This window comes from Rhopalosiphum maidis, chromosome 4 (assembly GCF_003676215.2).
Source record: "Rhopalosiphum maidis isolate BTI-1 chromosome 4, ASM367621v3, whole genome shotgun sequence".
NCBI classification, from domain to species: Eukaryota; Metazoa; Arthropoda; class Insecta; order Hemiptera; family Aphididae; genus Rhopalosiphum; species Rhopalosiphum maidis.
Genome location: NC_040880.1, coordinates 47,264,534 through 47,291,275, shown reverse-complemented (window position 1 = coordinate 47,291,275; position 26,742 = coordinate 47,264,534). Strand labels below are relative to the sequence as shown.

The 26,742-nt window shown below is 27.0% G+C and overlaps 1 protein-coding gene across 1 annotated transcript; it reads left to right on the top strand.

Annotated features, from left to right (window-relative positions):
• The first annotated feature begins 3,325 nt into the window (after positions 1–3,325).
• Positions 3,326–26,242, top strand: LOC113558182 (leucine-rich repeat-containing protein 23-like). The gene is given in 8 exon segments (XM_026963685.1): positions 3,326–3,340; positions 3,527–3,728; positions 3,826–3,976; positions 4,717–4,897; positions 5,104–5,182; positions 22,104–22,273; positions 22,350–22,486; positions 25,984–26,242. Coding segments are annotated over 8 exon segments (1,194 nt in total).
• The last annotated feature ends 500 nt before the right edge of the window (positions 26,243–26,742 follow it).

Here is a 26,742-nt window from a genome sequence, read left to right as displayed (position 1 = left end):
AATAATGTTATATCGTATACAAGCCGAAACGATAATAATAGTGCAAACTAGATTTGTTCGAGTTATTCACCCTCCTTCTAGTGAAAACGTTAATTTCAGTGTTCTCAGGTCGCTCAACGAGAAATACCAAATACATAATACTACTTCGTTCTTTTCTCACCCGTTATAATATTATAATTTGTATTTTTATTATAAACCCATACACGATAGAAAATATTATAAGATAATCCGAATCATAGTTCATAGCCAAATTATAAAATTGAATTTCACCTTTTTCTTTTACAATCAAACAAACGTATAATTGTTTAAAACTTGCAATTCATTTGAAAATTTCCAGTGAGAACCACCGCGTATGTGTGCCGCACAAAATATCGGGAACCAATTCGGATATAGTCAACGCTATATAATTATTGTTGCAGATATACCTCCTAAATAATGTTTATAATATATATATATATATATATATTATATATATGACGTCTTTTAAAGTGTCCTGCAACACTCCTGCTTCAGGTATATACCTACATATTATATTGTGTGCGTGTTTTATTGATACCTATTTTACAATTTCTATTATAAATTATTCATTTGGCCATGTATTATATAACAGTAATTTATTTAGTACTTATACCTACCTACCTACCTCCCTCGACTACGGATATAAAATAGAATTCCCGGTTATGATTGATAATATCGTTTTGATATTTTTCCATACAATGGAAATCATCGTACGGGCGCGCTCGCTGCATATACAGTGACCCGGCCCGGGCCGAGTATTTTTCTGGTCAAAACAGCCAAGTCATGTTTGTGGGCCGTGCCGTCACATCATCCGTGGCTGCGATAGCGCGCGGCTCTGTTTTCTATGTACGACAGATTATCTGAAATTAAAATCTTAATTTAAATAAACACAAAAAATTTTTCACTGTCGGAAATAATTTTTACGGGTCAATCGTTTCTCTCGTATTCTCTTCGGTTTGGTTCGTTTTTTTTTTTTTTACTTATTTATTATTCTTTATTTTTTATCGTTTTTGCACGATTTTGATTGTCCGAGCGCTATATGATTTACAATTGAAGCGCTTCCAAGTCGTTTGCGTCTAGACAGCGATTTCATGCGAATATCCATTCTTCGTTGCCATCATGTAAAACGTTTTTTACTGCAAATCTAAAATCCAATTATCTCTCACCTTTCGCACGGCGTACATTATTGACATCCATAAAAAAAAGGTTCTTCGATTTTATTTCTTAGTGTAAGAAATAATAATAACAGTAATAATAATAATGAAAATATAATCGTGCACCGTCGAGCTTGTCAATATAATATTATCATTTCTATATAGGTGTAATACTTCGTGTAAATGTAATCTCCCTTTATCGTTGTTTAGCGTTTGTACGCCTGTAATTGCCGCAATGTACGTTTTATGGGATATTTATTATTTAATATGTCGTACGTTAATTTGTATAGTGAAAATATTACTGTTATTTAATTGGTTTAAATTAAAATTTTGCAAACAAAGTAAAGTACACTATAATTATTTATATCGATTGAAAAATAAATTATTAAACATTAAATTATATTTTATATTTTTTACAGATATATCGAAATGTTTTCAAAGTATTATTATATAAATACATACTATAAAATCAAAGTGGTACAGAATGTTTGGTTATGGTTAAACAACGTGGTCCAAAATTTTTTACACCGGTTTAGTTAGAAATTTATGGACAGATCGGTTTACTCCTCCCATAGTGCCATAAATATTATTATTCACGGTAATTAAAGCGTTAGTGATAAATGAAAAAGAAAGAAAAAATTAATTTTAGGGAGGTGAAAAAATGTGGTCGGAATTTCCAGACCACTTAGTTATCTTGGTTGAAAAAAGTAAACATGTGTGTTTTATTTTATAAATTGATTTAAAACAGTGAATTTCTTATAATTAATCCGATTTAATTATTAAGGGAAAATCTACACAGTTGTTTGTGTATTCTAGTCAATTTATTATTTAATAATAATACAAAAACACCATAATATAGATTGTATTACCATATACTAATTTAGTTTATATTTTAATAATATTTAAAAAAATTTCAATTTTCAAATAAATGTTGAATTCCCTTTAATAACTAAACTTTAAATAATAATTGATTAAAAGCATTTACTATAATAGTATAATATATTTATATTATCAACTAAAATATTAAATATATAATTACATGAATTCCAAAATAAAAAAAATATCATAAAATGTAAATCATTGCAATACACAAAATCATTGTATACACGACTTTTATCTAAAATTATTATATCTTACCTTTGTATTCGACTATCAACGCATTTACATATTAAATATTATAATATGCGTAAATTAAAAAAAAACTTGTGAGTGTCATTAATAAAGAATGTTTAATTATTTAAATACGTATACATATTTTTTTATGTATAATATAATTTACTCATTATTCCACACACGCTTATTTCACCTTAACTAAAGAGTGTATATTTCCTGTAATAATAAAAAACTAAGATCATAATTAATAATAATACACTTATAGTTAGTTAACCGTATGAAATAAATATACATACATTTAAATGATAAAACCGTGTGACATTTTGTTGGCTTGGTATTATTTATGTCAAATATATGGTATATATTATATTTAAATATTATATTATTAGTATCTTAAAAGAGTTTACATCTTGATCATTGCGAGTGGAGTAAAAGTTTCAATTAAAAAAAAATCCATAACTAGACGACACGCACTCGTGAACGTGAAGAAGTGCATCTGGCATTAGTAGTTGCAATATGGAAAAACGTCATATTTTTTAGTACACGACACCGTCACGTATCGTGTTTCTGTGTACTTTCTTCCTCCGGTAATAAATTTTAAAAATATAACTCCCTATTTTCGAAATCCTTTCCCCCTGACATCCACTATTCAGGAAAGGGTTGAGCAAGACCAACGACCCACATCCCTTCATCATATTTCGTTTCTATTTCGGTTACTTTTGATGACGATAAAAAAAAAAAAATATGGTACCTAACCAGACTCACGAAACACATTTTAATTGATTGTGTCGACAAATCTAGTGTTTCTTAAAATGTAATTGCTGTTGTGGCGTTACGCAGTAACTATGGGATGAAAACGTATTTGTATACATAAACCACGGATCGTTTGGCGGTTACGTTATTTACGGACTATAGATACACGGCACATTGTATTATTATATTCGTAGTGTTATTCTTACAACATTACTTGTACTATTCGTTTTGAAAAAAATTATTTATTCGCAGCATCACTTCAATAATATATTATACTGATTATTAAAATGAGCGATACAAATGTAAGTTGATTAAAATATTCACCTGTGCGTTGTGTAATTAAGCATTACTTATACTCATATTCGATATCGCTGTAGTTGTACCCACACCATATTGTTATTAATTATGATAATATAATTACAATATGCTGTATAGGCAATACGCATAATGTCGTATAAGTAATAGTCAACATCACGATTTTTCTGTAGATTACTACAGCTAACGAACGATTCGATGACACCCGATTGAAAAGTGACACCGTTCGTAACGAATTAGCCGTCGCGGACGAAAACGCAGATCCCGAGGCATCGATCAATAATTATTATGACTACGAGATCGATGCCGAAGAAGGGTACGCGTATCCCGAGGATTGCGAAGAAGGTTTTGAACGCTGCAAGAACAAGAAGGTACAAATGCGTACAATTACATGGAATAAAATAAAAAATAATATATACAGTGGCGCACGTCGTTAACTGACCGTGATTTAAGATAAATGTTGTGTACTTTTAGTATCCCCAGCGGTCGAGATCTGTTTTGGAAGAGGACGCATTTCCCGAAATTCCGTTAACCGCCGTCGAAGCTAGAAAATGTCTGAATCGCATCGGCCAAGTAGGAGCGGGATTAATTTACGCTTTTTTGCAAATCGACGTCGACCATAGGTGATTTGCTCCGTATAATAGTATTTAGTTTATTAGTTACGGATTAAAAAATACCAAACCATCGAAATTCCGGATCGAAGATTATCTACTTTAGATCGTAATTGGCATCACAACAATGATTATCACTAATGAATAGTACTATTGTCTTGTATATTTATATTGTAGGTATACTTATCTATGTTATGTACCAGGGATGTCCATCATGAATAGGTTCGTGGGGCCACCACATGTATAAATACAATGATACCAATAAGAGCCAAAATATAAATAGATACGTTTTATGAAATTTAACCTAAATATTGACCGAACCCATACGCGTATACCTAAAAAGAATTTAATTCATAATAATAATATAATAAATACATTTACACAAGTACACAGTATATTCTATTATATTATCGATATATTCAATCCGTATATTTATTTTATGTCTTATTAATTTAAATAATAAATATCTTAGCGTATGATGAAACAGAACCAATAATACATTCAGTTACCTACTCCAAATAAGTTTAATAAATCCATAGCATATACTTAACGTGATACATGGATATGTTGAGTTTAAGCCGACAAGGATCTACTTTAATGACACCCTATACTAATGTGTACCCGAGGAATGTATAACAATTGTTTTTATCCTTAAAACGAATAATAATATTATGAATTATACTATAGATTATATAAATGTTATACAAATTTATGACAACAATAATACTAACAGCTTGTTTCAACGATTTTAGAAGCCTCACAAACATCGAGGAAATCACCAACTTTAAGTATTTGTCTTTTATAAACGTGTCGCACAATAACTTGGACTTAAACGCTTTGGACGTGCTCAGAGAGTTGGAGTACGTGGTCGTGGTACGGGCCGATCACAACAACGTCGATTCCCTTTGTCTGTCTCCAATGCCGTATCTACAGGTATAATAAAATGTAATATAATAATATTGTACAGAATAATCGACTCCTCCGTGGGAGGATAAAGTGTTATGACATGTATAATACCATTACCGACGCCCCGACGTATTCTTATCATTAATAATATTTTTTTTTCCATTTTTTATCTTTATAAATAACAATAGTGTTGTATAATATTCCTTTTTATTTAATTTTTTTATTTTTTACAGGTTTTGACCCTAAACTCTAACAGAGTCTCGTCGCTTTCGGGTCTTAAGCAACCGTCGCTAGAGTGTTTGGAACTGAACGGTAAGTGGGGTGTGATTTTTTTTGTTGTTGTCCATTCTACGCGCCCTGTGTGATACTTACACGGCTGTGTAAAATGTATATATAATATGTTTATTTTTTTTTCATTAGTATTATTATAATACATATTTTGTAAAGGGTAATTTATCAAGACATAATCGTCGCGGTCGAACAACGGCCAAGTGTCGTGAATATATTTCCCTATTGTCCCTGACCATTTTTCTCGGTGGACAATTTATTGGAAGCATTCAATTATTGCCCCCGATGTATATAATAGTATACTGTATACAATATAATATATGGCATACACTTATTTATTGGCTGCTGCAGATTACAAATAACATCGGTTTGCGCAATCCCGTATTATAATAATACCATATTTTTATTGCGTGTACGTGGTATACAAATAATTTAATTTATTTTTCAAACGTTTAACATTGTAACGTCATGCTATATTTTTATATAAATTCCATTTAATTCCTAATACGAACCAACATCAATTGTGATACCCAACTGCCAACATAGGTAATACATATTATACAATATATATTTTCAAATATTTTCACTTTTATCGTAACATAATTATATGCTATATATTATAAGCTACTAGGTTTTATGGGTAAGACAGCGAATACTGCTGTTAAATGTCCCAATTTCCGGGCCTTATGATTGCTCTACGTAAATTCTAAAATATGTAAAATTATAGATTAGCTTAAATATTGTATTATTGTATTCTAAAAAATATCTAATAAATGTTGTCTGAATTTAACCTATTTCAAAAATATATAAATTATAAATTATACATGAAAATAATAATAATTATGAATACAATTTAAATATACCTAATATAAAACAATAATATTAAATTTAAAAGCGATACCTACTGAGAGTGCATATTATAGATGAATTTTTTAGGTATCAAAAATAAAATCTCTTTATAATTCTTTCACGTTTTTCAAGACTTCCTAAAAATAATACAGTTTTTGCAGTTTTATTTATTATTATATTTTTTTTTGGCACAAAAATAGAAACCAATATTACAAATCTTTTGCCGTCGGCGGGCGCCGAGGGAGTGATATTTTTTTCTGGAACACACGCTTGATAACAAAACCGTTCATCTTTTAAATGTTTATTTTATACGCAAACCTCTTCTTTTTTGGAACAATATATATTTTACAAACTTTAAAATTTGTATACATTTTATTTTAGTTATTTGTAAAGTATCAAAAATGTACAAAACATATTGAAATGCGATAGTTGTTGAAATAATTTTAAAAAAAACAATTAATTTAAAAAAAAATATTTATAAAAATTAAATGAAAACCAGTACGATTTCTATTTCAATTGATGGAATAATACCATATTATAAAATTGCTATTATTTATAATAGTCATATGTATTTATCATTACTTATATACATTATACATAGGTATATAATTTCCTAGAATATAGGAATATTTGTTCTTAAAGACACTCAATAAAAAATAAAAATATATTATTTATTTTTTATTGGTAAATTTCCTTAACACAGTCTGATTTCAATGTTGAAGGTAAATAAAAAAAGCGCTTCTATTATTAAAGATTTCTTAATCGATAATATTTATAAATATAACTTCAAGGGGGATAAAAATAAATTAGAGTTTTTAGATTTATCAGGGTTTGAGTTATCGTTGACTGTATTTCATTTCTGATAGTTTATATTTATGACACCAACCCATATTATTTGAGTATTATAACAGTTTTGGTTTTGTCAAATTGTAATAGGTTTATATTGAATTTGATCAGGCGATATATCAAGCCGTTAATTAATGATTATATTTCATTTTTTTTTTTTTTTTTATCCCGCATGCAGTACTCGGGAACAGCTGTAACACATTGAGTGTGATTTTGCTTACTGGTTTTTTTAACATGTGTTATAAACACACAAATACGTGAACGCAATTTTTAATATTAAATCATAATTTATTACATTTTTTCTTTCAATTTAAAACTACTTCTATAAATATTTTCGAAAAGATCACTAAACAAAGTAACCTGTACACACTGAACGTATATATTCGTTGGTATTATATTGTTAAACGCACACGCATATAAGGTAAACGTTTATTACTATCGTGTAAGTATATATTATTATATTCGTATTCCACGTATATGTGTATATATAAATATATTTATTATTTAAGTACGAGAGTGATGCATAAGACGTATTCAAATACACATTCATCATAACGCTACATTATAATATGCAGTGAATTATATCAAAAATTTCCCCAGTTCAGATATTATATATACTCTTGTGGTTACGTTTATTATATCCTGCACCTTACGGATTCCATTTAAATGAACGTCATAAAGTATCCTGACATTCGTTTAACACAACGGCAACGGTGGCGGGTCGTTCGTATCCGCGTCAACTATACCTATATGCAGTATATAATAATAATGATAATAACAATATTATGTGTTATTCTATTTTTGGAGGCATTTTCTCTCAGCCTCGATTAACCACAGGATGTATAGTATTAAAACCACAAAAAATAATGTTAAAAAGAAAAGGGAAAAAAATACCACCGGCGCAAGACAGAAACACCACTCGAACGACGTAAAATACCGGAATAAAATAAAAACCAACTTGCGCGTTTAAATGATTAACACGTGACGCCAATTCTTTTGACCCCGCCGGGTCTCCCTTTTGGGAAACGCGCTGCAGCAGTCGTATATCGAAGAGGCACATCGTCGTCATACCGCTGTAGCACGCACTGACAGGCAGCTGTCGGGTTATTTCGTCGTGTTTACGACGTGTAAAAAGTCGAAGGTCTCCGAAGAGTAAAAAAAAAAAAAATTTAAACAAGACATAATATAGAGCTAGCAGATCTACCGCTACAATTGAACTAATGACTAACATGTTTAATGTATTATTTTTATTTTTATTTTTATGTAAACGGTATATTCTACTATTATATTTTATACTTATCCCCAAGATTTTCAACGAAATTCAACCTACACAAAAATAACCTAACCTATATAATATGTACATTGTGCATATATATATATACGTGCACATAAAAATATATAACTAATGCCAATTTATGCACAGCAAATGGAAAATAAATGTGCAACGTATTTCAAATTAAACGTACCTTAATATGAGCTTCAGTTCGTATTTATCTGAAAAAGCCGGAATCTCGACTGTTCGCATTTCGTATTAATTTAATTGTTATATGTTTGCTATACGTATTATCTTAACTTCAGCATCTATCATAACCATGGGATTTTTTTATAGAAATGCATAATTTTGTAACAGGATTAAAATTATAATTTATATTTTCAATATATTGATTGCCCGATTAATCCTTAAATAACTTTTAGTATAAGTTAGATATTCTTTTAAATTAAATTAATGATTGGCAATTTACTGATTGAGGAATTTCGAGGAGATATTGGATAATATTTTAACTCCTCGCTGCTGCTAATAAGTAGGCATTATACTATGTATTTTTTTTTTTACTGTCAAATATGTTGATAATTATTATATGTTTTCTAGATTGATAAAATCAACAAATAATCGCTTATAATATAATACAAAGTATAATATTATAATAAATATATTTTATAATATAATAACGTTGATTACATATTATTGAAACTTATGTACTGTATTATTATTATTATTTATAAAAATCTTATATTGTGATATTTATTTACAGCTTGTTTTTTAATGTAAAAATAACATTATATATTAATAGATTTTTTTGTGTTTTGCGTAATAAATAACTTGTACAATACTATTTTAAATTAAAAGATAAAAGATTTTTTTTTCTAAATAAAATAATTGCCAGAAAAATAACAATATGTTAATTTTGTTTTCTATTTCAAATGTATACCTATACATTTAGCTTTCAGTACTTTTTTTTATTTTTGTAAAATTTAAATGAGCAACGCACGTCATTATATTATATTAACCGACGCGCATGAAATAAATTCACTATTATAAATAACAGACCTAACCACCGTTTCGCCATTGACTTGACCGACCCAAATATCCCGTTTAAAAATATAATTATATATATTATACCCGTCTTAAACATAATATTATAACCAACCGAACTGTCCGGACTATTCCAAATACGTCGTAAACCTTAATAATATTAACTAAATAACTAAATATCGTATTATTATTATATTGATGACGGCAATAATATTATACTATGTATACATACTCGTACACATTTTTATAAAACATTTTTTAATGATTTATACTATTCATCACTTTACATATATGGGTAAGTATATTAGTGTATATTATACTATACACTATACACGAGAGTACGTACCTACAAAACATAATTACTAAAAATGACATTGTACTAAACTGCATATCGAGTATAATTCAAAGGATTTCGACGGTTATGCTGACACTCGTATTATATAACTATAGAATAGGTGATACATTATATATAAAAGTTACTTAATGACGATAACCCATACAATATACATATTACAACATATTATTACACGTAACGCGCACACATGCACACACACATATACGTATAGGTATATAATATACACATTTTCACAACACTCAGTTCTAGGGGTGAAAACAACATTTATCTCCCGCGGGGAATGCTTACTAGAATTAATGTTTTCGAATACTTTCAAAAGCGTCAGGTTCATTTTTCTTTTAAAACGTCAAAATTTTTCTACGGTGTTTTTTATTATTATTATTCATCTATACATATCATTATTTTTTACGATTATTATTTTCCTTGTGCAAGTCTCCGAAGGGGTTAAGCTTCCTGCAATGTCATTTATCAAATAAATATATATATATATATATTGTTTGGGGGAGGGGGTCGATTCTTCGACATTTTATTCATTTATTTATTTTTGTTGTAGTATTTTTTTTTTTATTTTGTATAATATTATAACACACTGCTCGATAACGATTACCTTTTATAATATTGTACGCATGTCGTATTTTTTTTTTCACTTCTATACGATTATTGTCTAATATTTTGAGCTTGTTCACGTAGACTTTTATACCTACCTACCTAAATACGTGAAAATTCAGACCGTTAACTGTTGGTCGAAGTACATATATATTGTATAGGTGGGTTATAACGATGACGAACAATAATGATTCGCCCTTTTTGGTTTATTTGCAGTTTCGAGTACGTGTTTATTGGGATCCGGGATTTACTCCTCCCCATCCTCCAAATCATCCCTTCGATCCTTACACAACCTTTGAACATCGTGTTTCAATATAGATTTCACAACGTTGGCAATACAATACCTATATACAAAAGGTCAAATTTTTGTTTGTTCTTTCGTTTGTATAGGTAATATACGTATATAGCAGTTTTACGATTTATATTCTCCAATCTCCGATGCTCACGTCCGTTCTGATACAGTTAGTTTGTTCGTTTTATTGACTTATACCCGAAATTTCTTAAAGCGCAACTTTTATAATTTTTAATTGAATATAGCACACAAAACTACACAAGTACAAACAAGCGGGCGTAACTGGCAACTGAATAAAATCACTAGGCTGTTTCGTTCCTAACTATGTGCTGAGTGAAGGAAATAATAAATATTATTGATTTATTGAAAGATTATAATTTATTATAATATTATACAAACCCATCATATATTATTTAAAAAGTAGGAAGGTTGCCTTTGCATTATAACAACAGATGGTATTGTTTTTAAAAATAAAAAAAATAAGAATAGACAAACCTATAACTATAATCCACGACATTCGAGGTAACTTAAAAAGAAAACATTACAAAAGTAAGCGTCCCTGCCGTAATTTAATATTTGTCAGTTTCAGGATTTATAACATAACATAACCTAACTACAAAATTTTAAATATAAAAAAAATACAATTAAATGTTTTAATAAGTTCTGAAATATAATAATATACATTTATGTATGAATTAAGTTAGCATGATAAATAAAAGCAACTGTTAGGTATATTATATACATTTCATGGGGAATATAAAAAAAAATATTATATTTTATTTTCTATAGAATATTTTATCACAAAGGTTAGTACTTGGCGTTTCTAATGTATTTTATTTTTATGGTTTTTGAACGGGTTTACTGAATAAATCGGACTGCTCGTATAAGAATTTTTATCAATTGAAAATACTTTTATAAAACATATTTTTCAATCAAAATCATTCAAGGTTACTTGTATGGTGAATACATTATTTATTGTAAGAACAATTAGCACCAATACGAGTGTAAGGAAATCGCAATGATTATTATTTTTTAACAATGAAATTACTACGTAAGAGCGTGACTTTTCGTTCGACTTTAAATTATTCAGACTATTAAATACATTTCTGAGCACGTAAGTCCGTTTTATGTACATATTTTAAACGGCAAAAGTAATTAATATTTAGTCAATAAACCCCTTTTATAATTCGTCGAACCGCGATTAGATGTGCTGGGATTCCGTTGCGATTAAACTTCAGTAGATAGGTCGTACATATAATAGTCCTTCGTTTATAATCAATCACTTGCAGGACCGAAGTTTTGGGAACGTCTTTACCTCCTAAAAAAATAAGAGCACCTGGCGTCATGAGCCCGTTTTTTCTCGATTATAAAGATCTACGCTTTATGTTGTATACACACACACACACACACAATACCATCAATCATCAATAATCGTCACCGCGAACGGCTTCTGCGGAGTACTGTTTTTGTAATAATGCAGCTATATATATATATATATTTTACTTAAAATCTCTTATAAATTCGCGCTACCCGTCTATACACGTAATAATATATTCTCTCGAATTGTCTCTCCCTCTAGCGGTCCTCCGGGTAGGTATAGTTACATATCATTATCTGCTGGACTGGAAATATCGACGACCCGCGGGAGGGACAACCCATTCGCTCGACATATATTATACACATAACACCGGGACAGTCGTACGTCTATCGTTTACACAGGTAACAATAATAATATAATGCCTACTAATGATGCTAATGCTGTATAATGTGCAAATGGCATGAATTCGAACCGTCGACGAGCATTCGATGGGTATATGTAGTGTATTTGTATGTGGGCATGTACAATGGCGTAGTTTTAACAATAAATTGGACGCATACACGAGCGCGTATCGCACATTATATTATAGGCCTGTGTGATCTAAAATAATAATAATGATAACATGTTATTATTATTATTATTATATATAAAGCGTGACGGACGTGTTTTTCATTAATTATCATTATGGCCCGGTGCGTAATATATGATACATTATATTATTCATATAATAATGAATCCGATCCGATCCGGGTCAGTCCCGCGGAAACGATCGGTTATCGATTAATTAAAATAATATTTTATTCGCCGGCTATTCGTGTGTAGACGCAATAGGGCCGAGCGGGATTCTTCGTCCAGGTGTACACACACACACACACACATATATATATATATATATAGTTATGATAGCTGGTATACCTACGAGTATACTCGCGGCAGCATTATTCGCGGCGTGTTTCTGACGGCCGACGTCATTATAATAATATTGCGCTCGGTAGTGGTTAAGAAATTTCCGTTTCACCCCTTTCCCCGGCAGACAACGGCGGCAATAATAAAAACAATATATTATATTACACAATACAATAGGCAGGTACGCGCATATTCGAATCGTCGTGCGACATCAAGAGGACGCCATACCCGCATGTGTTGTCTCTGTCTTATACACGCGTAACATAGTTAAAAAACTGTTTTGCGCGGCACAACTTTACTCCCTCGGTATTCATATCAAAATTACCAACATTTTAAATCGCATTGAGAAGAACTTTACCTGTGTTGTAGCGTTTTAGTTTTTTTTTTTTTTTTTTTGATAGTGGTAACCAATAATTTTTAATAATTAAATGAAAAAAACCTAAAGTTCTCAAACCCATAACTTTGATTGCAATTCGTGTTATCAAAAAAATTAAAACGCTACGTCACTGGTAAAGTTCATCCCAATGGGATTTATAATTTTGGTTGTTTTGATTAAAATATCGAAGGAGTAAAGTTGTCCCGCGCAAAACAGTTTTTAACTATGTTACGCGTGTATAAGACAGAGACAGCATATGCGGGTATAGCGTCCTCTTAAACAATTCGACGAATGTCGGCAGAAATTACGACGGTTTTATTTATTTATTTTTTTTTATTTTATTAGATTTCATTATTATATCACATTATTAAGGTGTCATACTACATACAGAATGATGCTATTTTACCACACACGTCATACTAAGTTCGGTTGGGTACATGTTTGCGGAACGTTAAGAAGACGCCATACCCGCATGTGTTATGTCTCTGTCTTACTAAAGTACATCGTAACAAATTTTCGTTCAGCAGAATACATTTTGTGATTTCAGCTTTAATATTAGGGTAAATTTACCTATTATCAAATTTAAAGGTAAGAATATTATCTAGGCAATGACATATGCTTTTAATGATATTATTATTTTAAAGTGAGTTACAGCTATGCAAAATATTACAACTTTAAGATGTCCATAACTCGCTTTAAAATGATAATATCAATAAAATCATATGTCATTGTCTAGATAATATTCTTAACTTTAAATTTACTCTGATATTAAAGCTAACATCACAAAATGTATTCTAATGAACGAAAATTTGTTATGATGTACGTTAGTAAGACAGAGACAACACACGTGGGCATGGCGTCCTCTTAATACATTTTAATAATACAAATAAACGTACCTATACGTATACACATTACGTTTACACATACATTATATTATGTATTATACGATTACACAACCTATAAAATATTGTAATTTACACTTTTGAAAAATATGTTCCACATAGATAAATTTGTAAAAATATTTTGCTTAGGATTGTAAAATAATAATAATAAAAAAAAAATATGGATATCGTAAAAAAAAAAATTAAAAATTAGATTATTTTGCAAAAAGTACAGTGTCATAATATTTATTATATAAAACCATTTTTTTTTTTTTTTTTAAGCAAATTTTTATCGTGATAATGATTAATGAGTGTTGTGTGTTAAAAATACACGCCATATAAATTTAAGAATAAACTAAATTTGTTGTAATACTCATACTTGACATCACATGGTCTACACACTAAAAATTTGCATACACTTATTTAGTTTTTAGCTGTAAAAAATAATTTAATATAACTTACACGCTTATTTTATAATCGCCAACGTATTATGATAATATTATTATATTAATTATTTCCGATCTCGTTATGTACATTAATTTGCAATAGAAATAATGTTGGTACGTATATTAAATTATATTATGATTATCTCGTATTATTTAAATTATAATAATTTATCGGAATAAATATAGTATGCAAAACTGATATAGAAACGAGTTTCCTTAAGACGTGGTCACGAAACGTTATTATATATTGAATGTATTAAAGGGATACCCGCCTATTTTTTTCTAAAAATTCTACGATCACCCCAATATAAAAATAATTAAATATTTATTTTACAATAATTATATTAATATTACGATCGATATCAACTACATCAGAATAATGGTGTACACTGAAAAACTAAATAAACGCCAAACAAGGTTTATAGGAATATTATTTAAATTTTGTTAATTTATCAAATTAAAACTAGAACGCTATAATATACCAAATCATATTGAAGCATAAAACACAGAACTCGCAATGGTACAAGCCGATATTATCAATTAGATCAAATTTTATACAGCGTACGATAAACCTATAGCATACATTATATATTATGATAATAAACAGTTATTTACATGATTAATTAAAATTTATTTCTCCCATTTTATGAAAATAATTATTATACGCGCACGTTCGTGTGCAAAACACCTAAATTAACTGAGTTTTAATGAAAATAAATTGAACAAGTCAACAACAACGAAATAAAACGAAAAGTTAAAAAATGATTATGTAAAAATTAAATTTGGTGAGATTAAAATTAAGTTTCTTCTACATTATATAACAAATATAATATTCGTAGACGAAATGATATAACCTAGTGTTATGTTTAATTGGACTCGATAAAAATATAATTGTTTTTTTTTTTTTTTTTTTTAACACCATATAGTGTATACGTTCTATGTCGTAAACGACAATGTCATAAAATATAATTATATCGTCAAAACATTCTGCTAAGAAAATATCACGTCAAATACATTAATATGCACAAACCGTTACAATAATGCAAACGTAAAGTAAAAATGATTATGAAAATCAAAAAAATGTGAACGTTAACGTTGTGTAATGATTGAATTTTATATAAAATAAAACGTCATCATCATGCGTACAAATATCCTTCGATAGGACAATATCTGAATGATTTGATTACAATAATAAATCGTTATCTGTCAATCCTTCCGAGAAAACGTAAAACATATTAGATAATGTGATGCACGCGCATAGACGATGCGGATAATAAATCGTTTTAGCCAAATGTTTACAGATATATTCATACAAATTGACTAACTGTATAGTTGTGGCATAACAGTGTAAAAAGCTACTAAATACTATACAGTCTATAGATGTATGTGCGTTATAAAAAAAAAAAAAAAAAAAAAACACTACACATTATAATATAACAATAAATTTAGAATTTCATGTCATCCCGGCCGTTGTTTTTCATTCACATCTATTATAACAGTAGTTATTACATATTAGTTGTTACTATTAAAACATATTTCACATTAATCAAACGAGTCTAAATGCATGTTGTACAACTTTTGTTTCTAAAGAATCATGTTTTTTTCACTACCTATCTCTATAACTAAGGCATGATAACGACGATTGCAATTTATTAATTATTAATTTACCTAAATATATTTTTTTATATAGGTAGTTTTCATAAAGCATTTTATTCTAAATACTGTGGTATAATATTGTTCGTTATACTATGATAAATTATCGACGAAATACTGGAGTATTACATATATTTCATTGAAATATTGGACAAAATATTTCAAATCAATAATCATACACAAAATATTTATTATAAATTAAAAACAAAAAATCGTCTTATAATTAACATATTTTTGAAATTTCAATATGATGCTTCGTTGATAATGTTCTAACATTGTAATATTATTTAAATAGAAAATCCTCAAAATCCTGATACCTCTAAGAAAAACTTAAAATTAGTTATAAATATGAATTTAAGTTACGTTTAACCGCGAATATACTATGGGTATACGCCTATAGGTTTCCCTCTAAGACTTGATACCACAAGTGGTCTTTAAATGCCACCATAACCTTTCTAATAATAAGTGAATGGTCCAACAGAAATTGATTTTTAGCCTGGAATATTTTTAATTTTAACTATTCAGATGCGTGGTTATCGAAAAATAATTTTATGTCATTTTCTAAAAATATGAAAACAAATATATTTTTGCATAAATCAAACTATAATAATTGTTTCTGAAAAATGTATTCGATCTGGTCGTTTTTAAAGTATTAAAATATTTACGTAGATTCCCAAATGAACCCAAATAATTTAAATGGGTACTAAATTTAATTTGTTCACAGAATACCATAAGAAGAATTTACAACATTTTTATAATAGCTTTATATAATTTTTTTTTTTAGTCAGAAAAATGTTTGAATATTTCTTATTACTTTAAAAAAATTCCACCTCTAACGGTTACATGTTATGAAACTGCATTTCGTTCACTCAGACAAAGACATCTTAAGCCTACAATGGGTCGTATCAGAATTTTTTTTTTATTTTTTTTTATTGTTATAATAAGCCAACCTAACAAGCACTTGGTAGGTGACAATTATTTCCTAATCCCATTGTTAACTAGAATAAAAAACATTAACTTCGTATTGATGTAAAGCTTCTCATTTTAATAATAATATTCTTACTTACTACCATACATAAAAACATAACCATAATATTTATATATATATATATATATATATATATATATATTAATATATTATTATGTATAGCAGAAGTTACCACATGGTGTGATAATTCATAGTGTATAATGTTAGGACTATGCAAAACTCCTTTTCAACTCACTATTTCCCCTCATTTCCTCTTGAGAATATTATTATTATAAAAAAATACAAAATATTATTTGTATATATGTACTATTCTAAATTATTTTAAAATATGACGAATTCGATAACCATATGGTGGAGCACTAGACCTGTACCATTTATAGATAAATATGATATATTATCAAAATTATTCATAGGCATTTTTTTTTTTTAATATTTTACATTATAAGGCAATTCTTTACCTAAATATTAATTTAGCTCGTTTCCGCTTATTTTTCCTAAATTCCCTTAAAAAAAATTAATATTGTTTGTACCTGAAATTATTTCTTGACTAAATATAATAACTTTTATTGTTATAAAATTATTCTTATAAGTTATGAGTTATTACTGTTAATAAAAAATATATATAATTGAAACATGCTAAAGTATTATATATAATATTATATCTAATTTTTTTAAACTAAAATCGTTATTATTATATTCAATTTATTAATTACACCTAGTAATTATTACCAACATATCAGCTTCTTTATTTAATAATTCATTCACAAAACATACAGTTTTAATCACTTTATTCTGATGGAAATCGCTAACATCGTGGCATTAATTCACGTAAAAGGCTGTAAAGGTTACAGAGTTTCTATTTATATTTCTTGTAGTTTGTTGATGACTTAACGTAACCTTTAACATTTGATGAGTTGTATTGCGTGAATGGGAATACTAAACAATTATCGAAGCCGAAATGTAATTTCAAACTCAACAATTTATTTACTTATGATAATTATGAAGCCGAGTTTACATTTTTTCTATGAGATATATTATGACCTATCTTAACTTAATGTCTCAGTGTCAGTGATATGATTTTATTTAAATACTATATACCAAGCTGTATTTAGAATAGCAGTCAATTATTTTAGTTGTTAAATTCAAGTCTTGATACTGTTCGGAAAGTATTTAATTAGTAGCACTATCAGCGATAATTTGAAATTGATATTATTATGTTTTTTGTTAAAATAACAAATCTTCACTATAATGAGTCAAAATGTTTATTGCGTTAGTTAATATTATAATATTAAAAATTGTGTACAATCACATCACAATAATATTATTAACATAATTTTTTTGTATAATATTATATATACAACGCCATCTACCAGTGGCGGTATGTGAACATGTAAACTATAAAACGATGGCTACCATAATATAGTGTGTAGTGTGTACATAGTATGTTATAACATTATTTATTTTATATAACATTCCATATTATGCTATTTTGATTTTACTTTTATTTGCGTTGACTAAAATAATATTGCAATATCTTTTAGTCCAACTGTTAAAACGGCTTATAAATGTATATAACTACCTAAAATAATTTGCTATGAATAAAACATTATTTTTTAATATTTATTTTAAAATGTCCATATCAATGATCAATACGATTGGAAAATAAATTATTATTATTGTTTTGTTTGAAATATACATTTAGAATCTGTACAAAATAAATAATATACAATAAGCAAATGGGCTTAAACGAAGAGAAAAGCTTGGAAACCTAAGAGCAAGTAAGCGATCCAATGATAGGAGTGATAGGACCCTTAATAATAATTTATTTAGGGCAATATTATCCCGGAGGTGAAATTCCTTACATTTTACGTGGCGATTTGTTTGTCAAATACTATAACCTATAATATATCCTCACAGGTTATACGTAAATCTTGTTTGAAACGGAAAAAATCCTTTGACAGGTGTCCGAATTTGTGAAAATCGAATGTACTTGTTAAAGGTTTATAAGGAAAACTAACGCAAAAGTCGATGGAAAGATTTATCGATTTTTTAACGGCTTTTATTTTATACTATATTTAAATAATAATAATATATCAAAACGTTTACATGTACATAATATTTATTACAGTTTATAAAATATTTTATAATAATTTAATTTAGTTTAAAAAAAAAATAGAATCATTTATTGGTTACTAAAACATAATAACGTTGTATTATACATTTAAATCATCGTATACTATAATATTGTATACCTTTTAGGTAGTTGATACATTGGTGTATTGTGGATTTACTTAAATAATATACTTTTTTTAATATTCTTCATACTTTCGTGAGCTATTAATTTAATATTTTACTAAATTGTATTTACATATGAAAATGTTTAAATACTTTTATGTATCACGAAAGAAAAAATGTAAGTAGTATATAGTATATGTTAAAAATCATAACATTCATAACAAAATTCATAACTATATTGCTTTTTAAAAGTAAAGTCAATTTTTTTTTAACGCTTTATTGTTCTCTCGCAGACCATAGTAATATTAATTTTAACATTCTTACTATAGAGTATTTTCAAATGAATCCATAACTTTTTCTATGTCATTGTTATGAATTTATATATTAACCTAAACTTATTCCCTAGACACTTAATTATAACATGTGTTTTGATTAAACTCATTTACAATTATAATATACATATTATATATATTATTTAGAACTTATTTGATTCATTATATTGTTTAAAGTATATCTAGTGAGACTTTATATAATTAAATCTAAGAGTCAGGAGTTTGTCTGAATGTACATGACTTCAAATATTCTAATAGCTAACTATTAATTGTTAATAAAATTTTAGGATATAAACATCCACCTTGTTCATAGTTAATCTATTGATATAACTTTCATTGAAAACAGTCCGGTATTTGTTAAGTTTATAAAGGACAAACAAATAAAGAAAAATTAATTTTTATATGAATAGTTATAGATAGGTAATATGCTTTAAGTGGGATGAATGTTATAATAAATAGTTTTACAATATATTTTTTGCCATTAAAAAATGGCAAGAGAGAGTGTTCTACAACATATAGATTTCAAAAAAATACACACAATTATTTTTGAGGTAGCAGCGCTTATTAGGACGATTCAAGTTCTTTAAAAAAATTTATTATTGTTAAAAATTTACTATGAAAAAAATTGAAGAACTTTTTGAATTTGTAAAATAAATAATAATAGTTAACACCGGAGTCTGGCCATTTGGTTTTGACCGATTATATACTTTTTTATTAACTTCAACAAAAACGCTTTTTGTAGGATTTCAGAAATAGTGGACTTATTAGATTGTTTAATAATAAATATCAAAAAATATAAATAAATGCACTAAATTAAAATTAAAAATACTGTGTACATAGTTGAAAATATCAAAATATTAATTTTAACAAGAAAACAATAAATATTATATATATATAACCAGCCAACAGCAAAGTTGCTAAGGTTTATTTTAAATAAAAAATAAATAAATTTTGCAATTAAGGAAAAATATTTCTATACTGCCTATTTAGTGTTATACAATAATATAGAATTAGTCTGGTTAATATAATATACTTTAATTATATTTGTTACTAGTAAGTACTAAGTATATAGATATTAGCTCCATCATATATTTAAATAAATTATTAATATTATCAACTGTTAAAAATTCATTTAGGTACACTTTAAAAACAATAAAAACAATAAATATTGTGCTGTATTTATTTTTAAAACAAATAAATTCAATATACCAACGTTTTGGCTAAGATAATGAAGTAAATATATATTCAAATATATAGTATTACTATATATTTGAATTCAAAAGAATTTCAATGTCATTAAATTCATTTTATTAAAGTTAAAGTTGATGATTATTAAAGTTGAACTTTTATAAAATAGCTGTGAATAATGTACATATTTTTATTAAACTTAAAAAAAAATTATAGTTGATATGGTCAGCTTAATTGGTTTTTGATCGATGTTATAACGAATTAGTCACTCTCCATGATAATCAACTACGAAATAGTTTCAGAATTTTTTTGGGTGGTATTTTGTTCAAACCATTATTGATTTGTGTGTTTTTTCATATAGTGTGATATAAAATGTGGCCCATATCGGATGACATCCATCCATTACACAAATATATTTTTAAAAGAAAAACAATAGTATGTATATACTCAAACAGTGATGACAAAAACAAAATATAAATTACGAGTACTTTGTCCACACGATCGTACCAATGATTGTAAACGAAATTCTTAAAATATATTTCAGACTGATATCTTTTTACTTTTTACTCGATATCAACGTTTTTTATTATAGGTAGATTATATTACTTAAAATCAATGGCATATTCCACAATTTTGAACTGTTTAACCTTTATTTGCAAATCTATAATAAATTAATAAAAAAAATTGTAGGGACAATAATTTTTAATTTCTTTAAGCTATTGGTGCTACAATAGTGGTGATCAAAAAAAAAAAAAAATTAACACAAATAACACAAGTACAACACTAGAGTTAAATAGTATTAAAGACTTTTTTCCTTGTTTAATTTTCATTGATATTTTCTACTCTTGTTTATTGTGATTTCCTCCAAAAATTATCTATGTAAAGTAAAATATATCATTTGTAGATAATCAATCATAGATGTACATTATAAAAACTTTTTCTGTGATTTACTGCTCTAAAATTAAAAGCTGAAAATTAAAAAACCCAAAACAGTATAGTAAAGGCAAAACTCCCCTATCCACTATTAGAACATTTAGTAAAAACATTATAAATTTGACCGTTTATTAAAAGTTGATGACACTTCTTTGAAAATGAAATAAAAAATACAAAACTTGGCTGTTAATCCTGTTAAGTAATTAGATTTATAAAATATTTATATACTATCTGCATGATTTTTATACTTTTACACAATTATTTCTCGAATGATATATTATTCTACTCATATTTTTAAAAATATAAAATAAAATAGTAGGTAAATTACATCACAATGTTTGTGAAGAGCGTAATAGTTTTATTACAAATGTTATAGCTATGTATTGTATTCTGTTCCTGCCATAGTACTTACGTTTTAATATTTCAGACAACAATATTTCGTATCTGATCCAAGTGCCGAGCCATAACTATAATAAAAACAATTGCAACGAAAAAATTGCTTGCCCAAACCTATCCACATTGGCATTGTCCAGAAATGCTTTGGATACAGTCGAAGAATTTGTGGTTTTATCCAATAAATTACGTATATTGTATTTGGTAATTTGATTAAAAGCCCATATCGTATTGGTATACACTAATATGAAACATGTTTTTCTTATAATAATGTCTTCAGAGCTACAATAAGATTGGCAAGCTAAATGGATTAGGTGATTTACAAAATTTATCTCGTTTACACTTGCGAGGTAATCAAATATCAGACTTAGATGGTTTTACTGATAATTTGAAGTATTTGTCATACTTAAACTTGAGGTAAGATTGTACAAAACTCACATAAGGAATGATATAAATTAATATTAAATAAATTCATATCTAAAAAAAAAAAAACCTAAAATATTATCTAAAAAAAAAAACTAGTAACTATAAATAAATTATGATAGGTACAATTATTATTTTTTTATTTTATTACCTTTTTTTTCTTTATTAAAATTTAATTAAATAATATATTTCAATAAATTTAATAGAAAGCCTAAAAAAAAAAAATTGTTAATTCTAAATTTATTGAGTATTAAATATTAATGCTGCAATTACAAATTTGATTAAATACATTAAATTTTACCTATTTTTAAATAAATATGTACAATTTATTATGTTAAAAAATATATTTTATAGTAAACCTTTAGTATATTAACATCAATATATCATTTAATGTTTAAAATAAAATCTCAACCAATTTGAATCCTTTGAAAAATAGTATTTCATACATAATATTTTATCCTAACGTTTACAAAAATAAATTGGGCGTTTTCAATTAAATTATAATGTACAATAAACATTTAGAATACTAGAATGCATCTTGATTAGATAGAATAGTAATAGGATAAAAACTGTTTAATTTTATTGTTTCTAGTTCGATCAATTTAAAAATAAACTCCAGTTTTACTTTAAAATAAAAATTCAATTTAAAAATCATTGAAATGCAATTACTGCGATTGGTAAAAACAACAAATCGTTACAAAAAAAAAAAAAACAATTAAATAAAACAAATGATATAGAAAACCGTTAACTTTTTTAACGAGAAAACATTTCTATTAGTTCTTCATCATCAGTTTTCAGGTGTCTCTCGATATTATTTATCCAAAGGTTATATAAATAATGAAATTGTTTTTCATTCAATATCTGTATTTGCTTTGGTTTGAATTAGAGTTGGAAAGATACCCATTGAATCATTCTTGAAATATATATGTAATAAAATAGAATCTGTGTAGGAAAATAGTATAAATAGTGTTATATAAAAAAAAATTAATTACTTTTACTAACTTTTCGAATTAAATATATTATGTTAATACTCCTAGAGTATAGTTTATAATTTTATTATGTACTTTTTTATGCTAATTATACTTACTTTATTGGAAACTATTAACTAATTTCCTCTAAATAACTTTAAAATAACGTGATATAAAAACAAATTAATTTTCACTTGCCGAATACATTATATAATTGTATTTATTATACAAAAGATGAATATTTTTTTATCTACGTGTCAGTTCTATGATAGGAAAAATTCTTTGAGAATGATTTCAAGTTGCAAATTAGATCTTTCCGGTACTTCTGGGAGGTAAAAATGAAAATGTTTAATATACATCTGAAAATAATCAGGAATAAAACAAAACAAAAATTAAGGAACTTTGGCGTAAAACTAGTTTTTGACAAAATAAATAGTTTTTTTTTTTTTGTTGTTGTTGTGCGTCAAAAGAAAAAAAAAGGTGGTCAAATGGGTATCACTCTGCTGTACAGCAGGTAACGAGTGAGTCACTGTAATGGATGTGTTAAATTTGAAATCAATGATATATCATTGTATACGAAAAACGATTCTGAGCGGAGACGGTCTTTTTTTTCTACTGCTTATTGTGTATACGTAAAAAAGGTAGGCAATTGGGTACCACTCTACTGTACGATAGGTGTTGAGTAGGTCACTGTGATGAATGTGTTAAATTTGAATTCAATTCATTGTGTACAAAAAACGGTTTTGAGTGGAGACGGTCTATCAGCTAATATCACTGAGTATAATCCATGTTATGTTTTCTGATATCGGTATTAGGTAAAATAATTTGTTATTTACTATTAACAATACATTAGGTTTGAATATTTTTTAACAAGAATATTACGTCAAAATATTTACCTCAAGAGTAGCGTTTATGAACTATATCTTGATAATAAATATTGTTATTCATAGTTAAAATATATTATTTCGTCCAAATATGAACATAAAATTTAATTATACTTATAGATTTTTTTGATTTTAATTTGAAAGATTTATGAGAAAATATAATAAAATATAATTTTATTGTTCAAGCCTTATCAATAAAAAATGCACATTTTTTACGTTTTTAACTACAAAATAAATTCAAAATTTTCATGATTTTGATACATTTTGTAAAATGCTTTTAAAAATAAATTGTGTTTATGTAGTTTAAATACTTTTATATGAGAGCAGCTTATGAGAAAATTAAAAAAAAATGTATTTCTGGTCATTTCGTGTAATTTTTATTAGGTTAGGGAAAAAAATTTCAAAGGAATACCTAAAATCAGTGTGCATGCTCGTGGGAATGACGTATTTTATATAAATAAAGTTTAACTAATATAAAGGTTATTTTTATTTTCAAAGTATACAGGCAATACCTGTTGTTAGCTATTTTCTTGTACCTATGATACATTTTAGGGTTTTTCGTTATTTTGCAGGGCAAAGATTATTGTGGGCAGTGGTGTTCCCATTTATTTTTTTGATAGTATACTATATCAGCAAGTATAAACATTTAATACAATAAGAATATTTTTCTTATGGTCTATAGGAGTTAAGCCGGTAAAGAGCGTGTCAATAATATGGAAAAAAATTGAGATTGAAAGCATACGCAGTATACCCATAATATTTCAAAAAATCTTGAGAGTATACGGCGTATATGTAGTATACCTTATGGGAACACTCCTAATTGTGCGTTTTTAAAAACTAAGGTCATATGTCTTAAGTATGGTGTACAGTATATTCATAAAAGTTAATTTTTAATAAAAAAAGAATTATCAAAACGTATTTCTGGCCACTTTATGTAATGTAAAATCAGTACATTCATCGCTCTGCTTTGAATTTTAAAATAATTGTTGAGACTAGAACATTTCATCAAAAATTCATGTCCTTTAAATTATCAACAATTCTCATATCATTTTCAAAATATGTTTATTCTATTTGTGCTATTTAAAGATTATTGAATATTTTTAATTTTTAATTTAATAATATTTTTGATTTTTAGTAACGAAATTTGATTAAGTAATATCGACAATTTTCATAAATTGTTCTTAATTTAATTGAATTTTTAAAATACAAAGTCTATTTTTGTTTTATAAACGTTTAAACTTGAAATTGTATAAAATTATATATTTGCAATTACAATTGAAGTTGAAAATGTATGAAATGTTTAATTTAAACAAGTGTTTTGAAAATGAAATACAAGAATCCCCACGAATATACTCGTACATTTTAATGAAACTCAAAAATCTTTACTCTAATCAAATATAATTTATAAAATAGGCTGACAGATCGTGTCTATATAGAATAATTTTTTGTATGCAATAATTCATTATTGAATTCAAATCGAACACATCTATTTCAATAATTTAATCAATGACAAGGACTATTCGCCAATAAATTATTAAAGCAGAATGGTTACTTACTTTCCCGATTTTTTATTCTTTAATTTTTTTGTATAGTATTTCTGCTTATGAATTATGATCATAGATATTATTATTTATTTTAGGGAGAACCGTTTAAACGATGTAAAAGAGCTCAATAAATTGGCGTGTCTTAAATCATTAAAAACGCTAGTGGTGTCGGATAACGATTTCAGCAAAGTTTCGATCAGATCGAAGGTTCTGAAGTTGTTACCATGGCTGGAGAGAGTTGATAAGGAGACGGTTACCAAAGCTGAGCGTGAATTGGAAAAATCCAATGAAAACCCACAAGAGTACGAGGAAGAGGAAGATCAGAAAGACGAGGAGGAAAAATAAGAGGAGTAAAGAAGAATAGTTATATTATTTTATGATATCATTTCGATGAGAAAAATTTCAGATAATTTATCATTATTGCAATTGTATATGATTTTAGATTCTATGGGAACGTTAAAAGTTTTGAAAACCAATATATCAAATTAAACTACATAGTATATTTAATAAATATTATACAGAAATCTACCTATATTACAGGATAATTATTTTATACCAAAACAAGGTTACCTTGCTTAAGCCAGAAAGTTGGTAATTATCGGCTAAGGTTTCAGCTAATTGGGCACCGTGGGCCACGGCACGTAGCGTCACGAAATTTAAAAAATATGTACATATATACAAATTATATTTAAAACTTTAATCGATTTTGTTACTCTATCGATTAAAAATTGAACAATAATTTTTAAAACTATTGAAAATATGTATGTGCATGTATTAGTAACCACACAGGTAGTTCGATGTATACATTACCGAATTATTTTTAAGTTAAAAAAAAATACATAATATAATATAAT